Here is a 22,456-nt window from a genome sequence, read left to right as displayed (position 1 = left end):
TAAGGAGCAAATGCCAGGTGCTGCAGGAGTTCTTGGCACAAGGAGAAGTGCAGTATGACTGGTAAATAATTTGAGTGAAAAGACTTTAATAAAGAGAAACACTAATGCTGTACACTCTTAGGTGTCCCTAGTGACACCAGTTTGAGACTGTGTTGGGACAATACCCAAACCATCTTGTCTTGTACTCAGTGACCAGGATCCAAACCCTCTGCTGGCCTTTGCAATAACATTCCCAAGTTTTTGGGCGTAGGGTGGTCAACATTCAACTTCAATTCAATCAAGACCAGCCAGATATCAAACAGGGTAGGAGGAGTCTATTTTTATCTTTGATTATCCAAGCCCAGATCAAAGGCTCTGCAATACAGTAACACTCCAAGGGCTTTTGATAGTGAAAGGATGTTTGTCCGGTCACCATAGAGAAAGCAATGTCAAACATCCTGTCCGTGGCACGATAAGGGATGGGGATGAGAAGTGGAGACGGAGCTCTGGGGGGAGGCACTGAGAACTGGTTTGTTTAAATAACTTGTGCAAGTTTGGCAGGGAGGAGATATTAATTATTTCTGCAGAAGTTAGAGCCTGCCCCGGATTCTGGCCAAGCAGACATCTGAAGAGGAAACATCCTGCACACCAGGCTGGGTGATCCATGCACATTTGATAGCACACACTGTGTGGCTTGGATATCTCTCTTGACTCCCTCGAAGGCAGGGAGGTCCTCTGGGAGACCTGGACAAATAAGAAAGCTGGGCAATCACCAACCAGATGAAGTTCAACAAGGGAAAGTGACAGATTCTGCACTTGGGATGGGGCAACCCTGGATATACAAACAGACTGGGGAATGAGATGCTGGAGAACAGCGTCACAGGAGGGAACCTGGTGGTCCTGGTTGACAGAAAGTTGAATGTGAGTCAGCAGTGCCCTGGAGCCAGGAGGGACATTTGTGTCCGGGAGGCATCAGGCCCAGCATCATTTGCTGCTCAGGGGAGGGGATTGTCCCACTCTGCTCTGGGCTGGGGTGGCCTCACCTTGAGCCCTGATGGCAGTTTTGGGCACCACAAAATAAGAAAGACATTAGGCCATTAGAGAGTTTCCAAAGGAGGGCAACGAAGATGGTGAAGGGCCTTGAGGGGAAGCTGTATGAGAAGTGACTGAGACTTGGTCTGTTCAGCCTGGAGGAGACTGAGGGGAGACCTCATTGTAGCTACAACTTCCTGGTGAGGGGAAAAGGAGGGGCAGGCACTGATCTCTGCTCTCTGCGACCAGGGACAGAACCTGAGAGAATGGCATGAAGTTGTGTCAGGGCAGCTCAGGCTGAGCTCAGGGCAAGGTTCTTCCCCCAGAGGGTGCTGGCACTGCCCAGGCTGCCCAGGGAATGGGCACGGCCCCGAGGCTGCCAGAGCTCCAGGAGCCTTTGGACAGCGCTGCCAGGGATGGACAGGGTGGGGTTGCTGGGGGGCTGGGCAGGGACAGGAGCTGTTCTCAATGATCCTTGTGGGTCCTTTCCAGCTCAGGGGATTCTGTGATTCTGTGATCTGCACTCCTGGGGTAGCAGAAATGTATCTGAAATGAAGCAGCATTTGTCTCTCATCCAGAAGGCAGAGGGGCAGAGTTATTATGGGAGCCCAGAGCAATACTCATGGTCCCCTCTTCCTTTCCCAAATACCACTGCAAGTTGTGGCTGATCACCTTTGAGTCACCTCACAAGGCCAGCCAGGATGTTACATGGCCATTGATTAAGGACATTCTCCCTTCTGTATTGAACAGCCATCTTTGGATTATGGTTCTGCCCAACTGAACTGGACACAAGGCAGACAAGTACCTTCCCTGTAAGCCCAAACTGGAGTGCATTAGAAATCTAAGTGAATGTTGGCTCCTTTCACTGACTTTTGTCTTGTTGCAAGCACACACACGTGACTTGGTCACGTCTTTGGGGGTTGGAGATGATCATTAAGGCCCCTTCAAAGCCAAAGCAAACCATTCTGTGATTCTATGATCTTTACCCTCCCCTTGTGTTCTTCTCATGACTTGAGCTGCCCCAGCTGCCAATGACACAAACAGACACACATAAGAGTGAGACACATGTAAGAGTGAGATCATAGCAGTCTCTTCTCCCGTCCTCTCTCCTGGAAGTGGAGAATCAAGGCTGCACACCACTGCAGGGACCAGCTGATTCCAGCTGCCAGTGCTTGGGGTGACCCAAAGAGCTGGGAATCAGCACAGGGATGGAAGGAGGGACCCATGGGGCAGCTCCTGCAGCCTGAGCAATGCAGCTTCCCAGTAAGCCCCATCATGTCCCCATGGACAAGGGAGCTGTGAACTCACCTCAGCAGCTTTCCTGTGGTCATCCTCATTGTCCAGCAGCCGGACATCCACGCCCAGGCAGCGCAGGTAGCGGCCCAGGCCCTGCAGCATGTTGTCACAGACCACACTGAACTCCTGGGGGGAGATAGGGGCAGGGGGGCGTGAGGGCTCTGTTCTGGGTCCTTGGAATTCCTAGAAAAAGGCAGGAGATCCATAAGGAGCAGAAGTCTGATTCCTAGTAAATTTGTGTTTTTACTTCCTGCGTTAGTTCACCCACCATGGCACATCCAACTGCCTCCTTCCACCTGTGTCATCACTTCCCCATGCTCTGCAGCACCTCTAGATCCTCCTTCCCATCCTTTCCACATTCCACCTAGGCAGGGGACAGAGCATGATGGGGCTAATTCTGAATTTGCCATTCTCTCACTGACCAGTTGGCCACCTGATCCAGGGACCTGCAGCCTTTCCCTGGAGAAGTGCCAACCTGGCCTCCAGTGCTCTGCACAGACATTCATTGTCAAGAAATCACAGAAGCATAGCCAAGGCTGTTGTTCCCCTAAATTAGTCTGCAATTAATAAACACGTGCCAAAGCTATGATTTGGGACAGACAGAGGGAGAAACAGGTAGACAAAGCAACCACGTCAACTCTGTTATCTTTGGAAGGTTAAAAACAGGCAGTGCCTGAATTCTGTTTGTTTTATTTCAAATGTCTGCTGCTGGGGAAGTTCCTGCACTTGGAGGACTTTGGCTTTGGGAGGCTCCCAGAAGTACAATAGCTAAATTCATGGAGAAGGGAAGTTATTAAGGAACTTCCAATGTCCAGCTTTTGACTCCAGGAACTTGAATCAGCTGGGATGACTGAAGGACACTGCCAGCAGCTATGCAGGGAGCCAGCACTGCAGATCAGCTCTGCAGGAGCTGGCCCCAAGCTCCTGGAGTGCTGTGGCACACCAGGCAACTCCCCCTGGGCTCTCCATGGGAACCAGCTCAGGTCCAGGAGCAACCCTGGTGTGATGCTGCAGTTCCCAGCAGCTGGTCCCTGCACCCAGGGCTCTGCAGCACTGGGCAGACTGGGCTGTCACCAGTTCCTGCAGGACCCGGGTCGATGCAGCTGTGACACCAGAACACAGTGACAAGGAATGGAGCTGCCCCCTGAAGCTGAGGCAGTTGGACATGCTACCCCTGCTGCTGCTGTTCAAACAGATGTGCAGGAGCTGCAGCTGGCTCTCAGCCAGTGTTTATCCAGTGGCCAGCACTGTCATACAGAGCTTTTTTCTCACATTTCATGCCAGCAGAGAGCAAAAAGCTTATAAAGGGGAATAGAGTCATTAGCCCCACTTCAGACAAGGAAACACTGGGAAAGAGAGCTTAGAGTCCTGCTGGATGCAGTCAGGACAAGTCTGCTTTTCTTGGCGTCCCAGTCCAGGTTTTACCAACTGCCTCTCGGCTGATGAATCTGACTGTACAGAACACAAAGATGACCTGCGGGTTTCCAAGGTGACTGAAGCCTGAAGTGCTCACTTTTCCCACCTCTGCAGCAGCTCTGCACCCAGCTCTGCTGTAACACACAACATTCCCATAAATGCAACGCTCAGGGAGCAGCTCCGTGTTCTCCTGCCTGCTGAAGGCCAAGGGATGCTGCACATTTACACACAGGTGGACACAGTCAGCAGCATCTCAGCCCAGCCATGGAAAGGGACACTGACTTCAGGAGCTCCACACACACCTGGGGTTCCTCAGGATACACAGATACACACGGTGGGTCTTCTCAGGCAATAACAAAATGGGATTTGTGCCAAGGTTTCCAAAGGTGTACAAACCACTGAATGGTTCCATTTTAAATGTAAAACGTTTTTCCTGAGAGGCACCAGTCACATTTCAAGATACTTAAGCAGAGTTGCACAGCTCTGGTGGAGTATTAAGGCTCTGCCACAAGACAAACTTCTGGGAGAGGCCTCTCATGGAATGTGGTGGTGGGCAGGGAGGCAGAGACAAGCCTTCAGCAGAAAGGCATTTTTGATGGATCATTTGCTTTTAACTTTGCAGACTTCTACTCCAGACACAATAAAGGAGATATTCCCAATGTGAAAGCAAGGAGTGGAAGCTCAGTAAAAAGGAAAAGTAAGGAAGTAGAAGTTTTGAAACCTTGGCCACAGAATCCAAACCCAAAATGTGGAAGGAGCATTTCCATGAGCAAGGCTCACTGGGCTTAGCACAAAGATCTGCACCCACACTGTGCAAGGAAAGTGAACCTCAAAGAGCAGGGAAAGCTAGACCCAGGCAGGCCAAGGAGAGAGCAGAGTGTCCTGGGAGGGAGGGGTGAGGAGGATGTTTGCTGCAAGAGTCCTGAGAACAGCCGTGCCCAGTGAATGGTGTGACTGAGAGCAGCAGCGTGTGATTTGCAGGGGTCTTGAGCAACAAGTAGCTCTTTGAAGATGTTTACAAACCTGTCCAGAAGGTGATGGTGCTTCTTGTTTATTCAGCTGCTTCTTTGCCCTGGGTTTTTTGTTCTGTTTTCCCACCAGACTCTCTGTCAGGTCTGAACCCAGACCGAAGCTCTCGGGGTCCTTGCAGAGCCTCTCATAGATCTCCAGCAAGCAGTAGGCATCTGAGGCTGCAGGGAAGAGAATGTGAGCCTCAGCTCATATGAGGCTCATTCAAAAGTAAACCAGAGGCTTTCCTAAGGCAAGGAAGAGCCCCCACCTCTGTAAAAGCCACTGTGAACAACTGTGAAGCTGCAACTCCCTCAGGTCATACCCTCAAGCTCCAGGACTGACTCGCCGAGCATCACAGCTGAACCCACAGTCACAGGGAGTCAAGGCAACAGCTCCTGAAGACAGGCTCTGCCATCTCCACTCTAACCCGATAACCCAGTGTAAACTGCAGTGTGGCTCTTCCAACCACCACCAGGTAGCTCCAGCCAGCCCCCGTTCCTCACCATTGTCCCCAAGCCTGCCCACAGCTCCTTATCACTCCTATTGACAGGAAGGGAACTTCCCCAGGAGATGTGATATCTGAGCAGGTACTGCCCGAACTGTTTGTAATCACCTGCCCACACTCACTGCCCTGTGCTGCTGCTCCCTGCAACGGCAACAGGAGAACTCTCCTAGCCAGTCTGACAAGTCCCAGTGATTAACTTTTGTGAGAACTGTGTCAGCTTCAAGGATAGTTGAATTTAACAAAGGGCTGGTTTGCATCAGCAGACTGTCCTTTGATGCACCAGGAAAAGATTTAGACCCAGACTTCTGACTCTGGAGTAATCAGCAATAAACTCTATGGGTCCCTCCACAGCCCTGAGTCTGTGCTGCAGTTTCTGACACATCTGCCCATTACAAACCCGGCTCTAACAAGCACCTCACTGTGACAAATGAACACGGCATTTGTTTCCCAGGAAGGCTGTGAAATGAGGCAGAAGGAAGTGGACTTTCCTCCTCACAGTTATTGAGAGGAGTTTCCACTGAGGTGATGTTTCATCAGACAAAATCTGCAAAGCACAGGAATTCCTTCCTAAGGGAAATAATGAATCACTGGACAGTTTAAACTTCAACCATTAAAGTCATGTCCTCAAAAGGACAAACAAAACATGTGCTGACTCCTTTGAACAGGAACTAATCTGCAAAGCCATTTTTTTCCTCTGCTACTTAAAGACTTTCCTGGGGACAGAGCAGCCAAACAGAGCTTGGCCTGGGCACCTGCAGCACCCAGCCAGGGCCAGACCTGCATAGAGGATCTGCTCCTCCCGGAGCGGCCTCTTCTCCCAGTTTGACAGCTGCTCTGTTTTATCCAGAGGCTTCCCCAGCACATGCTGCACCAGGAGGCTGAGTCCCTTCTCCAGTTGCCTGACCCCTCTCTCCTCGTGGCTGTGCTCTGGGGACAGTCCATCGACCTTCCGGCTGTCCTTCCCCCACTGCAGCTGATGGAAACAAAAAGATACAAACCACCTGGTTATGAAGCAGCTCCCAAACCACCTCCTGTTCCAGCTGCTGGGGCCAGGCACAGCCCTATGACATCCATCTTGTGCCTGGCATATTGAACCCCAGCCCTCAGACAAGGGCTGGGATGGCACGAGACAAACACAGCATTGGGTTATTTCTTTAACAAACACACTTACTGGAGACAAATCTCTTCCTCAGCCTAGGAAGGAAAAAAGGGCATTCTTGTACAGCCCTGCACCAGAGGCTCCTTAGGGGTCTGCAGGGTGCTCACCATGCTGGGGGCTGCTGGGCATCCATGCAATAAAGGACCAGCAGTGGCAGTTCAGCACCTTTCTCCTCCTAGTCCCAGTGGGAAAAGGCATTCCTGTGACACCCTGGGCAGCAGCCCTCTCTGCAGCTGCCATTTCTCAGCTTAAACTGAGGCAATGACTGTTGGCAGCTATGTCAGCCATGCAACACTTCCCAGGTTAAGCTATCAATCCCAAAGATCTGCTTCACCTCAACCCACAGCCTCAAAAACACTTACATTTTACCCATTAAAATGGTTATGCTGAACATTTTTGTGGACTGCTGAAAGCTCCTGTGTGCAAATTCAGGGACAGCTGTGCTTCAGCTGACCAGAAATTCCTGTGCTGAACCCACCCGCAGCCCTCCTAGGAACATCAGAGTTCTGTACAAATCATTAACTCCACCATATCTGCTTCAATAATTCATGGCCTTGGAGTAGCAGAATTTCTACAAGAACCTCCTCTTCCTAAGTATAACTTGTGCTGATAAACCTTGTCCTAGCTGAATGGAGCTCGGTCTCCAAGAGCTTTTCACAGCTTCTATAAAAGCTATGAAAAAGCTGTCAGTAACATAAGCTTTAACATTTTAGTTGATGAAAACAAAATACTTCTGTCTTCCTTTACAGAATCCCAACACCTCAAACCATCTGGAGCAAATGGCCTCTTTACTCATGTAGCCATCTCCCTGCCAATCCAGGATGCAAACAGACAGGGCTGTAGATTCAGGACAGTTATCCACCAGCACATGCAGGAGACACCATTTCCCACATCTTCATGTGTTTATCCTTACTTGTTTGTCCACTGCAAGAAGATCCACCACACCTTGCATTTGCTTCTCTGTGTCTTTCAGAGCAGAACATGTGGCTGCAAGGCTGCTGAGGTCTCCAGACATCCCATAACCTGGAGCAAAAGAAGCCCAAATCACACAGGTAGGAAAACTCAAATCACACTTACTGCACTGCAGCTTCTTCTAGTTCAGAATCAAAATGCTGACAAAATATTTATAAGCATTGGTGGGAAGACTGTTCAAGCAGGGAGCAAGACTGGGTCCTGTCTCTTCTGTTCCCAAGAGACACTTCTGCAGATCAAGGGAAAAGAGAGGTGCATGAAAAATGCTGAGTTTAAGATCAACTTACTTAAAATCTGGGAAAGGTATTTATGAATTTGCCTTTGAAATCCAGGTTTAGCAGCTCCTGATAAAAGCTTCCAAAAACCATGTATGGTAGTTCAGAGATCTCTGGTGTCCAGCACAGCAACTCTGGGACAGCACACACACCCTGACAGCTCTGCCCACCAGAATTACCTGAACCACTGAAGGCTGGGTGTCAGCTGGGGATTAGTACAGAGCTAGCACAATCCCAAGTCTGAGAGTGCAAGTTATATCAGGAATCCTGGATCTGACCTGAAATGGGGAGATACAATGGCATGGACCTGTGTCAGGGGAGAGTCAGGCTGGAGCTCAGGGCAAGGTTCTTCCCCCAGAGGGTGCTGGCACTGCCCAGGCTGCCCAGGGAATGGGCACGGCCCCGAGGCTGCCAGAGCTCCAGGAGCCTTTGGACAGCGCTGCCAGGGATGGACAGGGTGGGGTTGTGGGGGGGCTGGGCAGGGACAGGGGCTGGGCTGGGGGATCCTGGTGGGTCCCTTGCAGCTCAGGATTTTCTGTGATTCTGTGATCCTGTATTTCTATCACTCCCAGTTACACCAGTCACTGTTTCCTGGCCTGGAAGTGCCTGAACAGTCAGGGCTACAAAAGCTGGTTTCCATGGCAAGTGGATTTAGGGAATGACAACACCAAGAGGATCTAGGAATGACAAAGATGACAAAACAGGCGGTGCGAAGTCCCGAGGTGGGGAAGAGAGAGGGGTGTTACCTAGTTTAGTGATGGCTGCATCTGAATAGAGCATCTGGATGAAATGGGGAAGCTTCTCCTTTTCCCCCTCAGCCTCAGCTTGCTCGAGGAGCCGTGGCAGGTCCAACAGGAACACCTCATCCTTCAGTGCAAGTTGCAGGAGGGCAACACGGGGCTTCCCCACCATGCCAAAGGAAGGCTTCCACTCCATGTCCACACCAACGACCTGCCCAGCCTGCAACACAGACACTTTCTGCACCCAGAGCCTGCCTGTGCTTGAGAGGAGCCTGAAGAATCTGTCCAGGACATAAGCATTTCCTCCCCAGCACCTGCAGCTCTTTGTGCAAACTGCCACACACAGAGGGAACTCTCATAGCACCTGTGTCACCCCCGGGAACCTTCCCTGGCACAATTCCTAACACCTTCCCCAAATCAGACCCGCCTAAAGGAGCAGCTGTTCTTGGCTTGGGGAGGTAGGCAGTGGATGGCAGTGGCCACATCCAACTCTGTGTCTCAGCCTGACATGTAGTTCCAGCTCCATGACCCTGCCAGGCCAATCCCAGGTAGCACTCACCTGCAGCACCTTCTCCCAGCACTGCAGTGTCTCCTCCCATGTCTGCAGAAAGTGAATATTTTCCCGTGGAATAGGAAGCTGGTAATAATCCTTCTTCTTACTGGCCTCATAATTATCTGCTTTTGTAACCTCTTCTACCCTGCACAGAATCAGATGCAACAGTCTGAAGCCATGGAAAGCCAGGAGGAAATCCTGGACTGGAACGAGAGGGTCAAGTTTTACTCCCCTTATTTTACCCTGACCCTCTCTCTCCCCATGACACTCAGCTCTTTCTCAGAGAAAAGAAACTAATCAAAAAGATCCAGCTCCCTGGGACAGATCACACATTTCCGTTAGTCTCTTTCCCATAGAGACATGAAGTGGTTCATTATTTGGGAAACTATTAGTAACCTTATGTTTGGGAGGCTATGTGCCCAATTTTGCAGCAGAGCAGCTCTCCCTGCACAAACACTCTTTCCTGTGGGTTTGTGTGCATGGGGAAGTCAATATTTGTGTAAAATATTTAATGAAGGTGTGCAGCCTCAGGTCTCCTGGAATATTCTCACCTGCAAAGCTCAGGAGCCCTGTGTGGTGTGACCAGAGACAGATGATGTCATTTATATGCTGGTGCCACCTTGTTGTGTGCAGTGTGAGCTCCCTCTGGGAACCTGTGGCTGTGTTGCTCAATAGACAGGGCAGCCAGACTGTTTTATGGGGTTTCATGGCTCTGCTGACTTTATAGCAGCTACCACAGCAGGTATCATGACTGGATGAGTAAACTGCAGTACAAAGGGATTCATTAATCCATCCCAGCTCCTCACGCAGGGCAAAGCACACCCTCACCTGCCTTCCCCCCACAGCACAGGATTCCCACAGCACAGAGGTGTAGTGATGGGTTTTATCTCTGGATGCACAGTCTGTGGCTCAGCCCCACACCTGCAATCACCCCTTTGTGTTTTGAGGGCTTATCCCTCATGGAAAAACCTCCTGGCTCCCAACTGGCGGCTGCTGTGGTTTCAGGAGGGAGGAGGAGGAGGGCAGCTCTGGCAGTGCTTTGGAGCGAGGCAGGAGCATGTCCAAGACAGACAAGAGCTTCCTGTGCTCCAAAAAAGCTGCGGACCCTCTGGAGAAGTGTTTTGAGGGTGATTACATCTGTATTGTATTTCCTGAGGTGACACAGCACTTGAACAAGTGCAGATCTGCACGAGGAGAAAGAGCAGATCCACAAAACCAGGATCCCTGAACATGAACAGTTCAAGCCCATCTGTGAGACCTTCCCAAAATCATCAGCATTAAAAAATAATGACTAGTAAAACTTTGACAGATCTGCAATCACCTCAGTGAAATAGATGAATATTTGCACTGTTGATCTGGCAGAAGAAGTGTAAGAACCCTCAGCAGCATGAAGCAGTCTCACAGAGCTTCTGTGTACTCAGGATGAGTTTAAAATGCCCCTTTCACAGACATTTCCAGGCTTATGACAAACAAACGCAGTGTGTGCAGGGCCACAATGGGATCCAAGTATATGGAGGAAATCTTTGCAAAACTCTGTCCCCATGGATGCATCACAGCAGACAAGTTTAAGCAAATACACAGTGTTTGTATGACAAGCAATCTGCATGGAAAAGGCACCAAAGAGAGGATTTACCTGTCCTGGATGTGCAGCTTCTGAAGCTCCTCAGCCACAGCCTGAGGCAGCATCTCGGGGGGCACCTGGCAGTGCTGCGCCCACCGCGCTGCCCCGCGCGCGTCGCAGTGGCGGAGCAGCGATTGCACCAGGTGTGCTTGGAGCCACCGGTTCTCCCCAACTGTGCTCTGCAAGGGCAGGAGGGGAGAGCAGACTGTCAGTGCAACTTCCATCCCCCCTCCCAGGAGGCACCCTCGTTGTAAAAACCGTATTCCTTATATCTAGTCTGAATCTCCCCTATTTCAGTTCAAAACCATCAGCTCAAGTTCTGTTGCAATAGGTCCTGCTAATAACTCTGTCCTCATCTTTTTTATTGGCCCCCTTTAAGTACTGAAATGTCTCCTTAAAGCCTTCTCCAGGTGAGCACCCCCAGCTCTCCCAGCCTGTCTTCAGAGCAGAGGGACTCCAGACCCTGGAGCATCTTTGGGATGGCTTTCTTAGGATAGACATTTGCTGTGTCTCCAGGGCAGATGGTGGTGTGGAGTCTCCTCCGTCCTTGGAAGTATTTGCAGGGATTGTTGTGATTGCCAGTCATCCATAGGTGACTATGGATGGGATTGCTAGTCATCCATAGGGCAGGGAGGGCACATCAGCAAAGCTTTCCTGAGTGGTGTTCAGAGCCAGGAAAAGGCTGACATCACCCTCCAGCCTCCTCCCCCCAGTGCTGTGAGATGGGGGCTCTGGGACCCCCAGCACCAGGTACAGCCACGGGTCAGTCCAGGCTGGCAGCGGTGTCACCCTGCACTGGAATTCAGCTGGATGAAATATGCTATGCGAGTCCCACATCCAGCTGGGGTGAACAATGATTGCATAAAGGAGTTCTTCCCTCTGTGTCTGTTCAAGGCCCCTGTGAAGGTGAGAACTGGATTATTGCTTTGGGACAAATGCACTCTCAGGTGTCACTGTGTCACTCCCTGTGTTCACAATTGCAAACAGGGAGGGCACTTTAGGATATTTCCTGCTCCCAGCTGTTCCCTGAAGGAAGGGAAGTGCCTTGGCCTACTGCAGAGCCTGGGGACACCAGCACAAACTCACCCTGCCTGTGGTTCAAACCCCAGCTCTGGCCAGAGCATGGCACAGTGCCCATGCTGGCAGGGATCAGCAGCCACTTGCAAGGGGCAGTGACAGTCGATGACAGCTGGATGCACCAGAGCTCTTCTGCCTTGCCCACCTCTGAGAGGTGCAGGTGTAAGAGGAAATATAAAGAGAGTAACACTGAGGGTCACACCAGCTCCCTGGGGTGGGAGCTTCTCCCCCTCCTCCCCAGCCAGCCCACATGTGCTGCAAACATCCTGGAGCGCCCACAGCCACGTAGCAACTTCTCCTCTCTGACCTAGTCATGGATATGCCCTTGAAGTTAATATTGTCAAGAAAACGGCTAAAGCAAGCTGAAACCCAATATGGTGGCCCAGGACCTGTAGCTCTAGGACCGGCACTACAAATGAGAATTTCAGAGGAGTAAAATGCTCAGATCTGCACTGGAAGTCCAACCCCACACCGCTGCCATCTGCCTGACACTGCCCACCCACACTGCTCAGGGGCCCCAGCCTGTTCCCAGGGAGGGCAGCACCTTGCTCCCTCTGCCCAGCATGTAGGAACAGCTCCCAGCTGGGTGGGAGGCTGTGGCCATGGGGTCTCATTCCTCACATTCCTTCAGTAACTAAAAGGTGAGAATTTGTCTTCAAAGCAGACACAGAGATCAGGAAACAAATCTGTTGATGGCCCCAAGGTAAAAAGGAAGGGAAACAGAAAGCCAAGGAGAAAAAAGAATGACCCCCACCCAGAGGTGCAGAAGGGGGCAGAGGCTCAGAACAGCTTGGAGGGATCTGGCACCCCAGGTAGCAGCAGCCTGCTCACAAAAACTGCTGCCTCAGCACTCTGTCTGCACCCCGGAGACTGCCAAATGCCAAACCACAGCTCTTCTCATGGGTATGTGGAGGTACAGTTTTACTGCTGTTCCCAAGGGGCTGGGGGCACACCAGGAGCCCAGGGGAACAGGACAGGGGTCCAGCAGCTCCCCAGGGGCTCAGGCACAGGAGGGAAGGGGCAGGGCAGGAAAAGGACAGGACACATTCTCCTGCTCATGCTTCTTGCCCTCTATACTTCCCCTGGCCATGCCAGTCCTGACCTTTGTGCCTCTCTCTCCTCTTTGCCTTCTGTGACTGAGCTCAGACAAGCACTGAACATGTGAAGAGGGGCTGAGTTAAACCCTCCTGCACATCTGCCAAGCCACTTCTCAGAGTCCTTCCCCAAAAGAACATATTTTCTTACTAACATTGCAGAGCAATTCCCTTTTCTTGCTCCCCCTGTGTCCATCCTATTGTCTTCCTGTCTTTTTTCTAAAACATGAACTCTTTGGTGTTGGAGTCTCTTCAGTTCACCCCAAGTCAATTCTTAATAAATCTCATTGTGGCAGCTTTATTTCTGGAAATAATGAGGTGCAGATTTTTTTAATATTATTTTAATGATAACAGATTTCTTCTTTCAACCAGAAAAAACAACTCTGTAAAGAAGGTTAATCTCTCCAGAGATATCCCATCTTGCATTCTGAAACAGAAAATAGTTTTGTTTGTCTTTTTACTGAAAAAAACCAACATTGCTCCAAAGGGGAAAGGCTTCCACCGCAACAGCTCTGCAAGAGGCAAGAATGTGGAAACTTTGGCCCCAGAGATGTGGGCACAGACGCAGAGAGTAATGTTTCACCAGGGATGACATTTCATGTGCTTTACTGTCAGTAAATGAACACTTCTCAAGAGGAAATCGGCACGGGTGCTCTGATCAACATTAGCAACACCTCCAAGCAGGAAAAGATTCTACAGAGTACGAGGCTTGTTTACATCCCTCTTGGAATTCTAGACATATCATACATTCTTTAATCCATAGGAACACACAGAAACCCCTGACACCAACAATAACCCATGATTAAAGCTTTCCACAGTGATGGCTGCAGATTTCCTACCCGTAAATCCTGTTCTCACCACCAAGGCTTCACAAAGCTCACACCAACCACGCAGGGCAAGCTCAGCAATGTCCTGACCTTAACCCATCAACCATTTCTCCATTCATCTCAATAATTTTGAAACCAAATATCCAATATCTCCCTTAGAAATCACCCTATCCAACCCTAGATCAGTTTTATCTGTATGTGTTAAGCTGTATTTCAGTCCCAGCCAATTCTGCCCTTTGCCTCAACATCTTTTCCCAAAGAGGGACGCTATTCACACCACTGACATTGGCTATTTGCAGAGTCAGATTTTAATTTAACTTTTGAATGTCTTGGCCAATTTCCCCTGTTTTCAAGTGCTTCCAGAACCAACAAAACCCCCTCCTGCTAGTGTAGAGAAAATGTCAAGGAGAATATTTTAAAGTCAGCAATTTTAAAAGGGGAAAAAGAAAGCCAGGCTTGAAAAGGACAAACCCCTGTCAGCAGTTGAAGGCACTGAGAGCACTGCTGAGTTCCCTGTGGTGTGGCAGGTACAGACAGCTGTGCTTAAACACTCCCTGAACATGCCACTGTGGTACTGTCACTGCAACTTCATTGTATTTGTGCTCGAGGTTTCTTTTTCAAAGTTTCCATCATTTGTGCTGCATGGGGAGATGCTGCAGTGTCACCATCAGATGTCACTGAAGGGAACTCCTTGAAGCATAAGGATGGAGCTGGGACCCTCAGAGCCAGCTCAGAGCAGGACAACAGCCTGTTCCCTAATGGGAGGTGGATCTTCTGGAGAGCCTACAGACATTCTGGAATTCCAGAATGGTTCGGGTTGGAAGTGATCTTAAAGTCCATCCAGGTCCAACCCCCCTGCCATGGGAAGGAACACCTTCCACTATCCCAGGTTGCTCCAAGCCCCATCCAACCTAGCCTTGGACACTTCCAGGGATGCAGCGGCAGCCACAGCTGCTCTGGGCACCCTGTGCCAGGGCCTGCCCACCCTCACAGGGAAGGATTTCTCCCTAATGTCTATTATAATCCTGCCCTCCTTCAGTTTAAGGCCATTTCCCTTTGTCTTGTCACTGTCTGCCCATGTAAAGTCCCTCTCCCTCTCCTACAAACCCCCCTCAAGTCTCAAAAGGTCACAATAAGGTTTCCCTGGAGCTTCTCCTCCTTGGGCGGGACACCCCCAGCTCTACCAGCCTGGCTTCAGAGCAGAGGGGCTCCAGACCATCTCTGTGGCCTCCTCGGGACTCTCCAACAGGTCAGTGCCCTTGTGATGCTGAAGACCCCAAAGCTGGACACTGTGCTCCACGTGGGGTCTCAGAAGGGCAGGGTGGAGAGGGGAATTCCTCTCCCTTGGATACAAGAGGCCAACTTTCCCTCCAGTGCGTCCTGAGCAAGGTTTCCTGTGAAAGCAGCAGTCACTCGGCCCCGGCCACCACCCACAGCCACCACCCACAGCCAGAGCCTGAGAACACCCTGAGAACATGCTGCTTTCTCATCATTGGAGCTGCTCTCTCGCTCACAGGCACTGGGCACTAATTTATGAACTGGAGAAGAGCAAAATAGGCTCCATTGAGAGCCTCGCAGCCCGGTTTTCAGATAGCGATCAGTGCGTCACTGCCGGAGCCACACTCCCGAGCTCGGCAGCCATTACCACATCAATGGCGGGGAAGGGGCCCGATCGTCCTGCACAAAGCTGCGGCACTGCGGCTCCCCGGGGCGGGCTCGGCTCCCTGGGGCACGTTCACAGCACCTCCTCCTGCTTGGTGAATCCGGACACTCGGCTTCCGGCCGCCGGTGCCTCTTCCAAAGGCAATTCAGAGGAGTCTAACTTAGGATATCACTGGCAGGGATCAAGGCAAAGGCAACTCTTAAAGTCAGCTTGCCTCTGTACTGGGGCTCCTCACAGGGAGCTGATTGTTCTGGGCAACCTGGAGGAAGCTGCTGGTTTGTGGTGAGCAGCTGAACAATATTGTGTGACAGGATGCATCTGCTCCATGTTCCTGTGTGCCTCACACAGCCACGGCCAAGTGGCAGCCCGAAGAGTCACACCACACAGCTTCTCTGATAAAGCTCACCCCCACAGGGGCTTTAAAGGTCTCTTCCAACCCAAACCATGCTGGGATCCCATGAGATGGTCACTGGGTTGAAGCACATGGAGAGGCTGAGGGAGCAGGGCTTGTTCAGCATAGGGAAGTCCTGGCTGGATGTAGGGGAATATAATCCCTTTTTCAGTTTTATCAGGAGGGACCATAGAAAAGATGGAGTCAGATCCTCACAGAAATTCCAGCCAGGCCGAAAAGTAAAAAAATGAGACACTGAGAGTGGCTAAGCACTGCAACAGGCCCAGCGGGGCAGTGGAACCAGGCAGGGCACAGCAACACCTTGTCCCACAAAGCTGGCCCTGGTCTGAGCAGGAGGGCAGAGATGAGCTCTGAGAAGAGCTAATTTCAAACTGAAATGAGGCTCTGATTGTGTGATTAGCAGTGCCCTGCATTCCCCAGGCTCCTCCCCACACAGACGGGCAGCTTCTTGCAGCAACTGCTGCTTTCAAGTCCCAAGCACCTCCCGGGCGAAGAACACCCAAGATCTCATTTACCCAGAATACAGGATGGTCCTGATCATACTCAACAATACTACACAGAGATCCAAATACATTTCCTGCACTGGGATGCCTTCCAAATTTTTGTCAGGCAGCCCCCGAGGGAAGTAATTCATTTTCAACAGATGAAGTCATTGTGTCTCCAAAATCTGTTCTGGCTGCCATAGATGTGAGCAGGTACAGAGCAGAAAGAAAGAACCAATGCAGCTTTCAGAGGCAGATCTGGAGAGAGAGTATTTTCAAAAAAACATGAGCAAGAAATTGAGACCATTTCCTTCAGCACATTGCTGGATATCCTCCATGGCCCTTCACACAGCTCACAGAGCCACGGAACAGATGAACCTGCTGCTGACAGCAGCCCCACGGCACAGGGCATGGACTCTTCCCTCCACAGAGATGAAAAGCTCCAAACAGGATGTTTCACTGAACTGAATCTGGCATGATCATTCCCAGATTTCACTTCAGTAGCTTCAGTAGTGGATAGTAATAGTAATTGGCTGGACAAAGCACAAACCGAGACAGAAATGGAGGACCATGGAATGTCCTGAGCTGGAAGGAACCCACAAGAATCAGAAAGTCCAACCCCTGTCCCTGCCCAGACACCCCAACAACCCCACCCTGTCCATCCCTGGCAGCGCTGTCCAAAGGCTCCTGGAGCTCTGGCAGCCTTGGGGCAGTGCCCAGCACCCTCTGGGGGAAGAACCTTTCCTGATATCCATCCAAAAACTCCCCAATAGATATTTAACAGGTTTAAGAGGGAAGGTGCAATACTGTACAGAGACATTGCTCCCATGTGCCCAAGGAACCATCTGGCACAGAATCCCCCAGACACTTCAGGACAGGCTTCTGGATAAAGAGGACACCATGGTACATCTGTGAGATAGCAAAGCTCATCCTCATTCTGGATCCCACTCCCCACTGACTGAAAATGCTGTCCTAGAAAATCAGTTCTTACTGCCCATTTGGCCACTGCTACTGCACAGAAGGTTTCAGGGAAGGGATCTTGTCCCATTGCTTCTGTCACTGCAGACTTCAGACAGATCCCCAGAGGAAGGCAGCCTGAGGCTGTGCTGGGACCAGTCAGCAGTGGCACTTGTCTTTGGGGCCACTGATCAATTCCTGGTCTTGTTCAGCAGTGTCAGCATAGCCTGACACTGTGGGGATTTTCCCAGATCATAACCTCTTATTTTAGCCCACAACTATCTCATTTTCCTCAATTACATCCCACAACTCCAGGTATGCTGATGCACAAAATCACAACTCACCTGCAATACTTGTTATCCCCTCCACTTACCTGGTCAGGGAATGGCACAGGTGTAGCTCTGCAATGAGCTGTAGTATCCAACTAACCCCACTAAAATAACCTTTGTTTGAAGAGAAAAGTAACTGTATGACATCCATAACCCCCCAAAATACAATTACATAGCAAATAGACTAAGGTAACTTTACCCTATTTGCTTTTTCAGATATAATTTCTTTTCCCTTCTCTTCTGTGTGAACTCTGTCCTGAGGATCTATGCTTCCTCCCAAAATCTCTTTCTCACAACCACTGCAGAGTCACCTTCTGAATTCTAACCTAACCCCGGCCCCAGAGCTGTTGAATATTATTCATCCTAGGGATCAGCAAAGGACCAAGGACTTGGTCTGAATACAGAAGCCACAGATTTTTGATATGCTTCCAGGTTTCTCACACCTCGGTCCCACGATGGCAGGCTGGAGATATTTTCTGGGAGCGCTCCAGCACCTGGCAAGACTGAAGATGAATGAGGATGGGGAAATTGGCCAAACTCTTTCAGAGCAGAGTACTGTGTTACTTATCATAGTAGATGCTTTGTCTAAGCCCAATGACACAGTGCGTTGAAGACAAACTGGCAACCCTTATCTTCCCAGTGTATTTTGAAGTAGCATTTATCTCCTTGCCTTTTGTCATCGTGTCACACACACATACACACACACACTCACACACACACACACTCACACACATGCACACGAATGAAGTGTCATGGGACCAATGGCAGATCCTGCTCTCCAGTTTAAGGAAGTGGAGGCTCCCATTGTGTACTGCGTGACCTGCACTGCTGCTGAGCGTCACTGAGCTTGAGCCTACTGTCACCAAACATCGTTTCTCTGGGCTTTCCAGCCTCAGAAGGTTTTTACAATCTAGGCACTTCCATAAATGTTCTACAGAAGTCACCATGCCAGAACTCTCCTCTGGTTTGTATCCTGGAGCATGGAGACTTGCACAAGGAAAATACAGCTCTCTGCTAAGCTCTGGGGCTGCCCGAAGGGTGCATATCCAATCTGAGCATTCCAAATTCCAGCTTAGCAGCAACGTGTGACATCGACTTGTGCTGCAGAATCTGTCTGCAGGAATTCCACAGAGCGTGGAATTCCATGTGCTGCCACAGCCGGGCCCACTGTGGGGACAGGAACAGGGCCCTGCAGCTCCACATCACCGCGGGGCTGCCAGAGCTGCAGGTGTGTGAAGGAGTGAAACCACTGCCTCTGTGCTTCTGCTGGGACCTGAACTCACAGGGCGAGTATTTTCAAAAAACATGGAGCTCACTTGCTTGTCGGGATGTGCGTGAGCCAAGGTCACTCCAACACTTCTCAGTCGGTTTGGAGCCCTGGCATTAACCCTAATGAGCTAATCCAGTGTGCACTTTACCCACCAATAACTCCAGTAAGTGTTCCCATGCCCAGTCACATACATCATAAGAATGCATAGACTCCATTTAGGAAAAAAGTCTCCTCTTTTCTATTTAGGAAAGCCTTCAAAGTAAATAAGCAAAAATCCTGACAATGGAAATACTTGCTCAGGAGCACAAATTCTTCCCATCATTAGTGTATGGAAAAGAGATGCCCAAGGACAAACATAAGTTACCACTGATTTCTGTTCTGCCATGCCCAAACGTCCCTGGCTCAAAGCCAAAGCAATAATCAGTATCTGTGCAAGATCTTTCCCAAAAGCAAAGCTTGGCAGTCGATTTTTCTCTACTTTAATCTCTTTTGCTACACTTTAGCTCCTGGTGGTTTTTGTTCTGAAGGAGAAATGCTTGAGAGGGTTGACTGAATGAACTCTGAAATTCACACCCTGGCAAATTGGACTGATTTCCTAAATCCATAATTACAACATTCCTCAGAGATACGCATTCTTTCAGAGTGAACAAGGGAAGATTAGTTTCCTGTTTCTTCCCATTTACATGACTTCTCTGTCATGAGGAACTTTTTTGTTTCTAAACAATCCTCTGTTTATGTGGTTCTCTTCTTGGCAGGGAACTGGGGAACTAATCTTGCCTAAAAGTAGAATACAGCCAAACTATCAATTGCCAGCAGCCTGATTATCAGTGTGCAAGGCAGCTGATTTGCACAGGCTTTAGAAGCCAATATCTATCAGTGAGCACTCAGACAGGGACCGATCGATTACAGAGGGTTTAAATAATCTGGGATGATTATTGAATGGCTGGATCGTTTTACTGCTGGCTGGGTAAGAAGGGCAGAGAGGGTCTGCGTGTGTGTGAAGGCTGAAAACTTAGTGACACTGGGCAAACAGAGCCCCCACACCTGCACAGCCCCAGCTCACAGCAGCTCCTGTGGGGCGAGAGCATTGTGGGGCTCCTGCCATGGAGCTGCAGGTAAGAACTGGCTCCCACCTGCAAACAGAGCACATGCAGAGCCCTTGTCTGCTTTGGTTTTTATCAGTGAATCCATCCTCTCCTTCTGTGCTACTCTGGGAAGCAGGCAAGCTCCATTCCCATCTTCCCCCCTGCCTTTCCCTGTTTGGCTGCACAGGCAGTGTCAGGGCTCTTGATAGGGCTCCCTTGATCCTGGAGCAAAAGGAACACGAGGAGTTGCCTGTTTGAAGTGAGCCTGTCCTCATTTTTACTCTGTGGAATACAAACAGGAGTTGGGGTTGCTCAGCTGGGAGAAGAGAAGGCTCTGGGCAGAGCTTGTTATGGTCCTTTGGTACCTGAAGGGAGCTTATAGAAAGGACAGAGTGACTTTATACAGAGGCAGTGAGAGGGTGAGGGGGAATGACAGAAGGAAGATTTTTATTAGATATTAGGGAGAAATTCTTCCCTGTGCTGCCCCTGGCTCCCTGGAAGTGTCCAAGGTCAGGCTGGACGGGGCTAGTGGGAAGGTGTCCCTGCCCATGGCAAGGAAGTTTGAACAAGATAATTTTTAAAGTCCCTTCTAACTCAAACCAGTCTGGGATTCTGTGATTTCTACCCTGTATTTGCTGCAGTTTGCAGTCACTAACAGGTATCCTGGACACCACTCCTGATGTTGATTTTAAGGACCTGGTATGTTCCACATGTTCCTATAAGGTTTTACGTGATCATCATTCCTGTACAGTTTCGTACTCCTAGGATGCTTTTCCCACTTGGCAGAACTAAACCTCCCCAGCACACCCCAGTGGAGTTGAACAGCTCACTGATGCTCTTAACTCCTTAATCTAACCCTGACCTCTCAACCTACAGCCATAAGCCAATTAGCTCTTTTTTATACCATACCAAATCTCCTTCTGATGAAGCTGTGCTGCCGAGTGAATGCCTGCTAGTGACAGAAATGTAATTACAGTGCTTAGCAGCACGCTGGCCCTGGCTGGTGGCAGGGGGCTAAGGTCAGAATGTATCTCTAACACACCAAAACAATTTAAAGGAGATTTTTCCTCCCCAGTGTGTTCTCTCTAGTTACCTCTCTTCACTCTCCAGTACTTAATTAGTTTGCACATTAAGGGTATTTGGCCATCAGCTTTAAGACTGAAGTCCTGGACTTTCCAAGCATCCCTTGCCAATTTCTCCCTGAAGCAGAATCGATACCCAGCTCTGTCAATCCCCAGCTTGGCCCTGTAGATCCACACTTCAGTAAATGGGGGCTGATTTTCTAAAGTTATTGAACAAACACATCTTACATCACTCCAGAGAAATTTTAGCTGACTTTTAGAATTATTTGGACATTTTTGACAATTTGGTAGATTGGACAGCAAATTATGGCAGTTTTTCTTGGCTTCTTTGTACCTACTGTAATATTACACCAGAATTCATCAGCGTCTTTGTGTTTAACCACAATTTATTTATCTAGCAATGGCTGGATTTGTTATAAATAAAACTACTACAATTACAGTAGACACACCAGCCCTCCAGGTCTTACAGAGAATTAACACAGGCTAAGCCATGCAGGAAGTAGTTGGAAGTGTTTACATTTAACTGTACACGTCATCCTTTGACAGACTCTTCCTTAGCTGGGGAGGCACAGAATACGCTGCATGTTTGCCTTTTCCTGTGTGCTTCTCCCACAGCAGCTGGGGGTTTGTTCAATGCAAAGTTCCCATTTCTTTTAGCCCAGCAGTGCAAACCTCATTAGTACAGGTGCACATTTGCCTGCTCTCTCCCAAAAGCAGAACACAGCTGCAGAACTGAATCACAGTCATGGAATGAGAATATCCTGAGCTGGAAGGGAACCACAAGGATCATTGAGTCCAGCTCCTGGAATTACGGGATGCTGCTCCTGAGATGGTCACAGACGTGCCTATTCTCTGCACCAGCCCCATCAGTCATCCTTTTGCTTTCCAGTAACTGGTGTTATTTCAGCTTCCAATCAATATGTGACCCCATGACAAACTGAAAAACGGAAGGAGATCAATATTTTGCCTCCCACTTTTCCTCCTACTACAAACTCCAGTTTGTCCATGGTTTAATATTCCCTTTAAACCACATTGTGGCTGTGTGCTCTCCCCAGAGACCTCCAACAAGAATAGTGAACAGAAAGAAAATGGCACAGGGAAAAAGCAGAATGAATGTCAAAGCACTGTCACCCCCACTGAGCTCCTGCCAGTCCCTGAACAGGGGACAAAATGCAGGGAGAGGAACAGAAGGAGAAATGGGAGCTACAAGTGGACACAGGGGGAAGAAAGCCTGCCAGTTCTGACCCAAAACAAAGCAATTCCCCCAGTCCTGACTTCCCGAGGAGATAGCAGACCTGAAACCTGTCACTAGTCCAGATGTAAACACCAGCTGTTCTGCAAAGGGGAAAAGGGAAAGAAAAATCAAACTTTCTCTTTTCTGCAATGGCAGCTGCTAGGGAGCTGCTTAAAGCTGTGTAAAGATAAATGCAATTCTTTTGCAGATGGTTGAACTGGCAGATTGCAGGCAAAACCAGACCAGGAGCAGCTCCTGCATATTCACACACACCCCCATACTGGGAGCTGCTGGGCTCCAGCGGCTCAGCACCTTGGCACAAGCACCATGTGCAGCACCACAGGTGGGACCATGAACATTTATTTCAGCTGATGATTCCTCCCTG

General features: G+C 49.8%; 1 protein-coding gene across 3 annotated transcripts in view; it reads right to left on the bottom strand.

The window, feature by feature from the left end:
• Positions 1-22,456, bottom strand: part of EXD3 (exonuclease 3'-5' domain containing 3) — a 136,395-nt gene that overhangs the window by 8,571 nt on the left and 105,368 nt on the right. For 2 of the 3 annotated variants that reach the window (XM_030961429.1, XM_030961433.1), the window contains exons 12-18: positions 10,572-10,738; positions 8,945-9,083; positions 8,392-8,605; positions 7,312-7,421; positions 6,017-6,212; positions 4,747-4,913; positions 2,320-2,490 (exon numbers count right to left, since the gene is read on the bottom strand). In XM_030961429.1, coding sequence (XP_030817289.1) covers positions 2,320-2,490; positions 4,747-4,913; positions 6,017-6,212; positions 7,312-7,421; positions 8,392-8,605; positions 8,945-9,083; positions 10,572-10,738 — 1,164 coding nt within the window. The remainder of the gene's footprint in view (positions 1-2,319; positions 2,491-4,746; positions 4,914-6,016; positions 6,213-7,311; positions 7,422-8,391; positions 8,606-8,944; positions 9,084-10,571; positions 10,739-22,456) is intronic. The other variant, XM_030961430.1, reaches the window with a different exon arrangement.

This window comes from Camarhynchus parvulus, chromosome 17, assembly GCF_901933205.1.
Source record: "Camarhynchus parvulus chromosome 17, STF_HiC, whole genome shotgun sequence".
NCBI lineage: Eukaryota > Metazoa > Chordata > Aves > Passeriformes > Thraupidae > Camarhynchus > Camarhynchus parvulus.
Note: the sequence above shows the minus strand (reverse complement) of the source record. Positions and strands in the feature narration are given on the sequence as shown.